Raw genomic sequence first — 10,950 nt, forward strand, 5'->3', positions numbered from 1 at the left:
GCCATTGGATGCTCAGGGCCCGCTGCTGCCAGAGCCCCCTGCAGTGTGGCGTGGCTCCAGCTGCCTCAGACCCGGCACCACCTGTGCAGCTCGTCATGGGTCCAGCCCAGCTCGGCCCGGGGTTGTGTGCCTTCAGGCAGCCCTGGGCCACTTCGCCTGTCACCCAGGGCCTGGTGCCCCTTGCAGGGACTGCGTGTTGTGCTGGGCCAGGTCCTGCCTCCACAGGCCCTGTCCTTCATAGGTCTGGCTGCTGGTGGCCACGGTGCCAACAGGAAGGGGTGGGGTGGATGCAGTGGGTTGGAGGAGTCGGTGCATTGCGCGGCCCTGCCTGGCCCTGGCTGCAGCAGAGCAGAGTGAAGCGGGCCACAGACCTTCCTCAGGCTGGTGGGCCGGATACAGCTTGTGGGCCATATTTTGCCCACTCCTGCCTTAGATGCTCTTGGGGACTATGTTGATTTCACTTTTATCAAAGACTCCTTATAGATTTTATTCTCTGGGTGTCAATGACTTATGTAGAGATTGTATTACATAGTGAACTATGATTTCATCTGATCAGTTTTGATCTTTCTTTCCAAGTGAGAAAAGTTTTACTTACCCATATGAGGAATCTGCAGAGGTTTTTTTCCCCTAGTTCAAGTCTATTTTATGTAGTTTTATGATTAAATGTTATCTGAAAATAAATACTGTCCATTTTTTTAAATAAGTAGTATATTTGTCGCATATCCTTTTTATCATATTCAAAGTGTCATATACTCAGATTCATGTCTTATCCCATCAGAGTTTAGCTTTCTTTGAAGAGTTAATGTCTATGATTATTTAATTATGCCAATTTTATAAGATGCTTTTATAAATTATTATGGTTCAGATTAGGGTTCCATTGAAGTCAGTAGACGCTTTAATACTGATTTGAGTGAGACCAGGATTTACTCCTGTGAGATTAAACTGTTTTTTCTCTAGTTATTAAAGGGTGATGATTGTTAATTCTGTTTTATATGGGTTTTTTTGTGAAACTTTCTCTTTTCTCGGACTGAATTTTTTTTTTCCCTTACAGAATCAGTATAGATTTGAAGGAACTGGATTTCCCACTATTCCTCAACTTATAGACCATCATTACACAACAAAACAAGTCATTACAAAGAAATCAGGGGTAGTTCTCCTCAATCCTGTTGTTAAGGTACGTGTATGTGTCAAGTGTTTTATTTAGTAGAAAGTTTTCTGTGTTTCATTTCATGATGTAAACTATGGCTCTCGAAATTAAAAGTGAAAATAATAAACAGTTTGTGGAATGTGTTTCGGCGCAATAATTTAATCAGAACTAGTTAGTCACTGATTTCTTCAGACAGTTCAGTTCTATTAACATTATTACATTATAACATTATTTTTGCTCTCAAAGCCCTTCATATGTTGTTTTTTTGTTATTCGTTCTGCAGTTCCCTTTTCCGTTTTTTAGTTCCTTTTGAGTTCTGCAAATTCTCTTCAATAATCCCTTCTTACTTTTAAAGGTTTATGTAAGCACATGGAAATGAAACTGGGAGCTTGAAACTGATATTGAACAGAAGAATACAATAAACCTTATACAGTGCTCTATCTAAATTTTCAGAAGCATCACAATTTGGGAGAGGGTAATGTTTCTCAATGTTCTTCCAGTAGTTAAGTCTTCAGACATTGGTACCTTTTTTGACACTTTCTCATGTGTCAACCAGCCCTGCATAATGCAGAACTAAATCTTTCTTTTTCCATGTGTATTTAGTCAGAAAAGCCTTCAGATATGTCATTTTACAACATGTAAGCAAGCAGAACAGTAGTCGTTCTTCTTTACTGTAATCCTAGATCTTTTTTCATACTAATATGTAGTAAATAAAGTGATTTCAGTTCTCATTCCCAATAGGGATGTATTGTCTTGGTGTAGTGAAAAAATAGAGGGAGGGATTAAGTTTTGTGGCTGAGTTGCCCTATCATAGCTTGCTGTCTTAATACAGATTGCTACAAGTATCCTGTCTGGAACACCTGACTTTTTATTTTTTGTTATGAAGGCGTGATGCCTTTAAACAATTATAAATTAATATGGTAGACCTAGGTAATATCATAAATAAAAGGTAGCCATGTACACAAACTTTTTAATTTTGAATGACATCAAAGAAAAGCCACAGTTCAAGACAGAAGCTTATATTACTGCAAGTTTTCCTCTCCTTTAACTATGTGGTTAAAATTATACTAGAACTCAGTTGTACATTTGAATTAAACTGTGTTTGTTCTGCTTAGTCTGTAAATAATTTTAACATTTATTGAACTTGATATATAGATGGACAACTGTCCACCTCTAGTTGACATACCTCTTTGCCCTGTTTTATATAGTTCTTGAAATTTAGGAATAAAGGTTTTGGAAGATGCTGATGTAAGTAGAAAAAGAACACTACCAAATGTTCTAGGTTATTCTTTGTAACATTTATGAAATTGAGGAGTCATATATGTTGTACATAAAGTTCTGGTATCCAAATAGAACATGATAGAGTTTAGGATTTTTCTTTTTTAGAAGTGTAAATAAATAAATGTGTTCTGATATAAACAGTCTGGTTTAAGGGAACATTTTCAAGGTTGAAGAGTCCTAAACTTAAATCATTCCCATCTCGACTGTTTGGGAAGTCCTCGTTTTCTGTATGTATTATTTTAAATGTCTAATGCTATACCAAGTTTTTATCTTTCTCTGACTTTCTACAGTATTCTTTATTGCAGTGTCTAAGAGGATTTGAATTTTAAAAAGTCGTAGCCAGAAGTTCTAATCATCTTTAATAATCTACATTAAAAAATCCACTGTAGTATTTGTAGCAGAAGGCCTGGTGCTCCTGCTACTTTAAGAGCATATGAAACAGGTGGTAGGTGTGACAGGAGACAGGAGCCACACAACCTAGAAGAGGGCTGGGCAGGCAGTCTGGCCCTGGAGATTGCTGGGAGAACATCTGGGCAGGATGGCTGCAGCTCTGAAATAATACCAAGGAGATTACAGCCTGTGGTAACATCTGGAGGTTTGGGAGGGTCTAAGGGGAGGTGGAGGTCCTGTAGGGCAGGGAGCAGAGCTAGAACATGGGTGAAGGGTAGGGAAAAGACCCGGGTGAGTCTGGGTGTTCTGAATTGGAACAGAGAGAAGGACCAGAGCAGGTCTGGTGCCTGAGGGGGACCAGAAAGGTCTTATACCTGGGAATAGTGTGGAGATATGAGTCAGGGTGGGCTCAGAGGTAGAACCAGAACAGACTCAGAACCGGGAATAGGACCGGAATGGATGAGAGCTTGCTCAGGAATCCCTGGGGGAGCCTCCCTTTTCTTAAAGGCAGAAGTACATCAAGGCATGGCAGTTGAACAGAATGGGAGGGTCAAGGTAAAACAAGCCACCAGGGGCATGTCCAGACAAGTGCACACATGTGCTTTGCGGCACCTCAGAGGCTTTGGAGGTGCTGTAAAACACATGCAGCGCATGTCATATGATTATCTGCACTTGATATTTACAGCGCAGAGCCAAAATTAGATACCGGAGGGGGAGCTCCAAAAACAAATAGGGACAGTGCATGTGGCTTCAGTGTGCACTACCTGAACCCAGAGCTTGACTGCTGAGAGCCACGCCTTGGCTACTGGCCAGGCTCTGCACACCCAGATCACTGCCTCTTCCAAAACCTTTATTTCCCCAGGGCCCCAGGTAAGCATGCAGGTGCACTCCCCAGGAACAGGTAGCAGTGTCACAACTATGTGTTACTGCTATTTGTTCCTGGGGACACAGACTTGTGTGCTCATCTAGACATGCCCCAGGGGTGTCATGGCCACCCCTGGGACAGACTTTTGTTACAGTATATGAGTGCATAATGAAAGATAATTTAAGGTATTCTTTGATGTGATAGAGGACTGTGTAGTCCACAATAACTCAAGTGTTTCCTTTTTTGGGGGCTAGCTGTGTGTATAAGGGACTTCTTTCAGTACCTGAAATCTAGGATTGTTTTTTAACCAATTTAGTATTGGTTTTTAGTAGTACTAGCGTTATTGGTGTTTGGTTTGATTAATCCATTGCTGGTAGTTTTGTCTAGTTTCCACACTTGTACCCAGTTGCATCCCCAAATCAGTTCCTACTAATTTTTGAGTTGTCACATCTGATCTGGATCTCAAAAGTTTAGTGGGGAGAAACAATTTAAACAGTATATCTTATGCCCTTCAGCCTTCTTGGAGGTGAATGCACATATATATTGTTTAATGTAGCTTGGCAGTAGCCATTCTTCAAATCATTATTCAGCATGTTGAACATGTTATGCCTGAGGCCCAAATAGACATTTATACTTCAGAACACAGGACTGGCAGGGACCTTTTGGGTCATGAAATCTCGTCCCATGCTGGCTCAGAGAAACATTTCATAATCCCCCTCAGAAACTGATCATGCTTCATTGTAATACTGCATAAACTGTTTGCCTCCACTACTTTATATTCATCTCTGTATGCTGTTCCAGGCCCTTACTGCTTTGATGCTTAGCGGCTTTCTTCTAATTTCCATCATAAATATATTCATGATCAGCTTAAAACCCATTTGTTCTTATTTCAAAGTTTATCCTGAGCTTAAATAGTTTTTTCCATGCCCACTTTTAAATAGTTTTTTCCATGCCCCTTGTCACCCATTTTTTGTGAAGGCAAACAAACTATGCTCTTTTAGTTTTCTCTTAAAAATGGAACTATGCTATCCTGTTCTGCTGTCATCCTAATAGCTATTTTCTTAACCTGTTCCAGCAGGAAGTCATCTCTCTTGAATAAGGGTGGCCAGAATTGTTCATAGTATCTAGATAAGGTCCTACCAACAATACCTTGAGCAAAGGTATTAATAATCCCTTGCCTTACCCGATATGTCCAGGAAGATCACGTTTGCCTCACTCATATTGATGTATTTACTCAACAGGGTGAAGTTACACATTACACTTAATTTATACTAACGGTGCCTGAAAGGCAAGTGTCTACATGTTAAAGCTTATTGAAGAGGCCATCCTTAATGGACTGGCCGACGCCAGCATCCTAAGGGATAAGCAGCATGGGTTTGTTGTGGGTAGGTCTTGCTTGACCAATCTCATTTCCTTCTACGACCAAGTGACCTATCACCTGGACAAGGGAGGTGAGATTGATGTCATATATCTTGACTTCAAAAAAGCCTTTGATCTGGTATCCCATGATCACCTCTTGGTGAAACTGGCCAATTGTGGCCTTGGGTCCACCACGATCCGCTGGCTGGGAAATTGGCTCCGTGGTCAGACCCAGAGGGTTGTAATTGATGGCAGTCTCTCATCATGGTGTCCTGTGACCAGTGGGGTCCCTCAAGGCTCTGTCCTTGGACCCATATTGTTCAACATCTTCACTAATGATGTGGACATTAGAGTCACGAGTGGACTGGCTAAGTTCGCCAATGACACCAAACTTTGGGGCAAAGCATCCACACCAGAAGACAGGCAGGTGATCCAGGCTGACCTGGACAGGCTCAGGAAATGGGCGGATGAGAACCTGATGGTGTTTAACACCGAAAAATGCAAGGTTCTCCACCTTGGGTGGAAAAACCGGCAGCATCCTTATAGGCTCGGCAGTGCTACGCTGGCTAGCACTACAGAAGAAAGAGACTTGGGGGTCATCATTGACCACAAGATGAACATGAGCCTGCAATGCGATGCTGCGGCTAGTAAAGTGACCAAAATGCTGGCTTGCATCCATAGATGCAAGCTATCTATGGATGGCTATCTATATCCTTGTATTTCGCACCAGTGACAGGCACTACCTATATAAAGTCCTTCCTCCCTACCTTTTCTATAGCACTGACCATATTCCTCAAGTGTTAGAAACTAGCAACTACCTATCTTAGGTGTTGGAGACCTGACTGAAATCCTGTTCTGCCTGTAAGATACGTAAGTGGCACACACATGGCTTTTAGGTGTCAGTCACAAAATAATTAAGGTATCTAAGTTCCTTATGTACCTTCATTTTTGCATGGAAGGATCACTATTGACTAAACTTGGGCTCTCAGCAAACTCAGAAATGATCCAGAGCAGCCCCCTACGTGTTTAACTCCACATGAGTTCTGCTGTAAGCCAGTTCTATCTGGGAAGCACATTTACTCTGCATGAGTCCCTGATTCTCTTGTAAAATCCTACCGAACTCATTGAAGTTGGGATCCTGTGTGGAGCTTGATAATGCAAGAAGAGAAGGATCTATGCATGTTTTGTCCAACAGCCTAATGATTAGAGAACTCAACCAGGAAATGGGAAGTCTGGGTTCTTCCTCTCTATCAGAGAGATATTGAACACAGATTCTGCTTCCCAGGAAAATATCTTAACCACCAGCCTATAGGCTAGGCAAGACATAAAGCATCTTCCTCCTTATTGAAGTTGGGATTCTTGATAGAAAGGAATTGCAAAGTTGTGGGGCAGAAGGAGAGTGTACAGTGGCGACGTGCACAGGGGGTACATGTACACCTCCTGAGAGTCGCAGTGTACCCCCTGCAAGCACTGGCTAATTGCTGCAGCTGCTCCCCATTGCAGGGTCCCCCCGGTCACTGAGACTGGGGACCTCCTCTGGTCGGTGGGACTGGTTGCAGGGGAGGCACGTGCCCCCTATTAACTAAGGCCACACCAGTCACCCATGAGAGCATACAAAATGGAGCCTCAGGAGCCCAGTGTGAGACAGAAACCCTAGGTTATGGTCTCTGCTCCAAATGCAATTGATACATTTTAAATACATTAAATAATTTTTTTAACGTGCTCTCCTCCTCGTCCCATTACTCATGGCATCCTGTTTAAGTCAGATGGAAAGGAATCAAAAAGTGCTGCCTGCTTCATGCTTCCAGGAAACTGCTCTATTGTTTAGGGTGCTTTCCTGGAAGCTGGAACCAAAGGGACCTAGAACCTAGGTCTGCTACTTTGTGGGCAACTGCTCTAACCAGTAGACCATTGGCCCAAAGGTTCCTCATTCTTTGTTTTACTTTATGCTGTAATCAGTTTTGCTGTCAGTTTGCTTCCCTCTGTGCCAGCTAGAACCTGATGTGGTAGAAATGCATAAGGCTGTCTGTTGAAAGAATGGGAGAAAACTATGTGGTTCACAGGGCAGAATAGGTTTGGCATCTGTGAAGGTAGGATGCTGGGGCAGAGGGAAGACTGTGTCTTCTTTTGTGAAACAGGATCATACTTCCAAGATAAGATGTATATTTGTTGAGTTAGCTGCCCCAAAGTTTTAAACATCTTAAATGTAGCTTAGGATCTGGGCCCATATATATCCAAAGCTAGAAAATTCATTTGGAATTACAAAAATTAAGCTTTTGAAGAAATTAAAAACAAAAACATTTAGGTTGTTTTAGTCCTTCTGTCTATGAACAAACTAGGAAAAAATTTATTCTGAAGTCCGGTCAGAAGACAGTTGTTATCAATGCTAGCTTTGGATTGTGCTAGGTGAAAGCTTCCATTGTGGAGAAAAGATCTGTGGACGTTTGGTAAAGCATACTTCTTTAAAAGTATATTCATGACTCCCTGGCAGAAGGTAGGGCAGGGTGCAACCATGTAGAGTCTAACTGGTTCAGAGATGTATGAACTTTCACATGTGATAGCCTGCTTGCTCAAATATTATGAATAGATTTGGAGATAAAAGGGTTTAAAATAGAGAGGAATTTAAATACAAAGGAAAAGTTCAAGGAAAGGACACCTGGCTTGGATTATAAGACTTTGTAGGGCAAATCTGGCCTACAGGCTATATATTTGACAACCCTTTGTAGTCAATAAGTCTTTGGGCAGTAGAGTCCTGCCTTCATCCCAGAGCAGGCCCATTGACCTGCATGTGTTTACAGGGGCAGGAAGTCAGCTGGTGTCAAAGGATCCCAGCAAGATAAACGTCCAAATGTTTCTTAAAGGAGTTCAGAGTAGGTGCTTGCACCACCTCTGGCAGCGGTCTGTTCCAGGCCTTGGGGGCTCGGACAGTAACAAAGTTCTTCCTTATGTCTAGCCTGAAATGGTCTTGAAGGAGTTTGTGACCATTTGAGTTAGTCTTCCCTTGGGGTGGTCTGGTGAACAGGCATTCCCCCAGATCCTGATGTACACCCCTTATACACTTACGGGCAGCCACCAAGTTCCCCCTGAGCCTGGGTTTTTCCAGGCTGAAGAGTCCCGTAGCTCTCAGCCTCTCATCGTGAGACCTATTTTCCTGCCCTCTGATCATGTGCGTGGCTCTCCTCTGGATTCTCTTAAACTTCTCCATATCCTTTTTAAATTGTGGAGCCCAGAATTGGATGCAGTGCTCCAGCTGCAACCTCACCAAGGCCAAGTACAGTGGGAGGATGACATCCAGGGATTTGCTTGAAAAGCATTTATGTAGGCAAGCCAGAGCTTTGCTTGTTTTACCAGCTGCAACATCACATTGGTGGCTCATATTTATCTTGTGGTCAATCATGACCCTCAAGTCCCTTTTGGCCATGGTGCTAGGAAGTATAGTACTGCTGAGCCTGTAAGTATGCTGCGGGTTTTGCTTCCTAAGGTGGAGTACCTTGCATTTTTCAGTGTTGAACACCATCAGGTTTTCATCCGCCCATTTTTTGAGCCTGTCAGGGTAAGCCTGGATCACCATCCTGTCCTCGGGTGTGGATGCTGTACCCCAAAGTTTGGTGTCATTGACGAACTTGGCCAGTCTGCTTCTGATACCTATGTCTACATCATCAATGAAGATGTAAAAGAGTATAGGCCAAAGGATGGAACCATGAGGGAGCCCACTGGTCACGGCGCACAACGATGATTGACTTCCGTCAACTACCACTCTCTGGGTCTGCCCTCAGAGCCAGTTCCCCAGCCAGCGGACTGTGATGTAGTCCAGGCCACAGTTGGCCAGTTTTTCTATGAGGTGCTCATGAGGTACCAGATTGAAGGCTTTTTTTAAAATCAAGATACATGATGTCAATCTCTTCTCCCTTATCCAGGTGATACGTCACCTGGTCATAGAAGGAGATGAGATTGGTCAGGCAAAACCCTACCCGCAACAAACCTGTACTGGCTATCCCTCAGGATGTTGCCATCTGCCAGTTTGTCAAGAATGGTCTTTTTGAGAATTTTTTCCAAGATCTTTTCCGGGATAGAGGTCAGGCTGATGGGCCTGTAGTTCCGGATCTACTTTCCTCCTTTTCTTAAAGATAGGCAACCACGTTGGCCTTCTTCCAATCTTTGGGTACTTCACCTGAGCGCCAGAAGTTCGCAAAGATCTGTGTCAGTACCAGTGAGCTGTGATGCTTACCAGCTCTTTGAGTACCCTGGGGTGTAAACTGTTTGGGCCGGCTGACTTGAAGATGTTGAGGCTCTCAGGGTGTTCCTACACATGTTACCCTTCATCAATGTAGATCAATTCTCCCTTGTCTGGCCGTCCTGTGCTGTATTGAGCAGGGCTGTCCCTTGGGGCTGCTGAAAAACCGACACAAAATACCCATTAAGCAGTTTGGCTTTTTCCTGGGCATGGGTTGTCAGTTGTCCCATATGGTTTAGCAGGAGTCCAGTGTTACCTTTTGCTTTTCCTCTGGCTCCCCACATTACTGAAAAAGGATTTTTTATTGTCCTTGGTACATGTAGCCAGTTGAAATTCAGTCGCAGCCTTGGCTTTCCTAGTTGATTCTCTGCAGGTCTGGACCAGTGTAGAATTACTCCTCCTTTGGGGTGGATGTACCAGAGATCCGGTGTGTTGGAGCAGACTCAATTCATCTTGGGGTTTAAAGAGTATTTAGAATGTTCCAGGTGTCACGTCTGTTCACACTCTGAGGATTATCTTACAGCTGTCCCCTGGAAAAAATGTTAGGACACTTTATCTCTGGTATTTCACAGGTACTTAAGGTGTATCAATGGGCTGGTAGTTCTGTGGGATCCTAGGACATACAAAGGCTTTCTCCCAGAAGAAATGGGACATTTATTTATGTCCTAAAGAGCCAATATCCCTTACTTCAGACTTATGTGGCTAGCTAACTGTCACAGAATTCCTAGGAATCATTTTAATGTTTTTTTTGGCGTCCTCCAAGTGTATGACACTTGGATAAAGGCAGTAAAATTATCAGTGGATTATATCCTAAATAGAGAGAACATGTAAGCTCTTCTGAATAGTTCCAAACCATCTTCAATTCTCTCGTATTTTCATTGTATAATAATTTGTAGAAAACGAAAGGCAGAATACCAGTCAGGATTTCATTTGATCCTCCCTATTCCCTAATGAGAGGGATAGGATCAGAAGGCCTTTTTTCAGGATTTAGCAGTTCATAGTTAGAAGAACATTTTAGGAAAAAAAGGGCTACATAAAAATTGTGGCTGTACAAGCCATCAGATGGGTTCTAAAATTGATTTCTCCATTAAAATGTTGGTTAATTATCAGTAATATTTATTCAAGTAATATTTATTCAAAAGTTATTCACTTTTTAAAAATCATTGCAGACCTATTGGCATGTGTTAACTTCTTTGTTTCTTGAGTCTAATAAAAGTGTAGTTGCAAGATCAAAACCTGGTATGTTAAAAAAATAAATAAATAAAGGGGAAAAAAAAGGTTGCTGCAAAGCAGCTTTTGTGTACTCTGCCTTCCTGTTGAATAATTTTGGAGTTGTGACCTGGCATCCATGCCATTATATAGTAGTGCAGAAGTTCAAGCATTCTTATTTTTGGAAACACTTTGAATAATCTGACTCATAGGGTTGGAGAATATACTCTTCATTATGCACCCTCTGAAAACTACTTTTGATCATTTCATTTGACATTTTCACAGGATTCCTCTCCCATCTTCCCCTGAGAGCAGCAAAGCAGTCTTTGACATTCATGTAATCTTTAATCTTTTTATGCAAATTGGTGCCCCTGTAATAACCCATTGAGAAAGTAAAAGTTGAATACAAGGGAAAAACATCACAAAATAAAATTTTATATTATATTTTATTTTTATATATATATA

At 42.2% G+C, this 10,950-nt stretch overlaps 1 protein-coding gene across 1 annotated transcript in view; it reads left to right on the forward strand.

Annotated features, from left to right (window-relative positions):
- Positions 1-10,950, forward strand: part of FER (FER tyrosine kinase) — a 437,414-nt gene that overhangs the window by 213,803 nt on the left and 212,661 nt on the right. The window contains exon 13 of the mRNA XM_019517242.1: positions 1,052-1,174. Coding sequence (XP_019372787.1) covers positions 1,052-1,174 — 123 coding nt within the window. The remainder of the gene's footprint in view (positions 1-1,051; positions 1,175-10,950) is intronic.

The sequence above is a fragment of the Gavialis gangeticus genome, unplaced genomic scaffold (genome assembly GCF_001723915.1).
Source record: "Gavialis gangeticus isolate Ggan-Ray unplaced genomic scaffold, GavGan_comp1, whole genome shotgun sequence".
Taxonomy (NCBI): domain Eukaryota; kingdom Metazoa; phylum Chordata; order Crocodylia; family Gavialidae; genus Gavialis; species Gavialis gangeticus.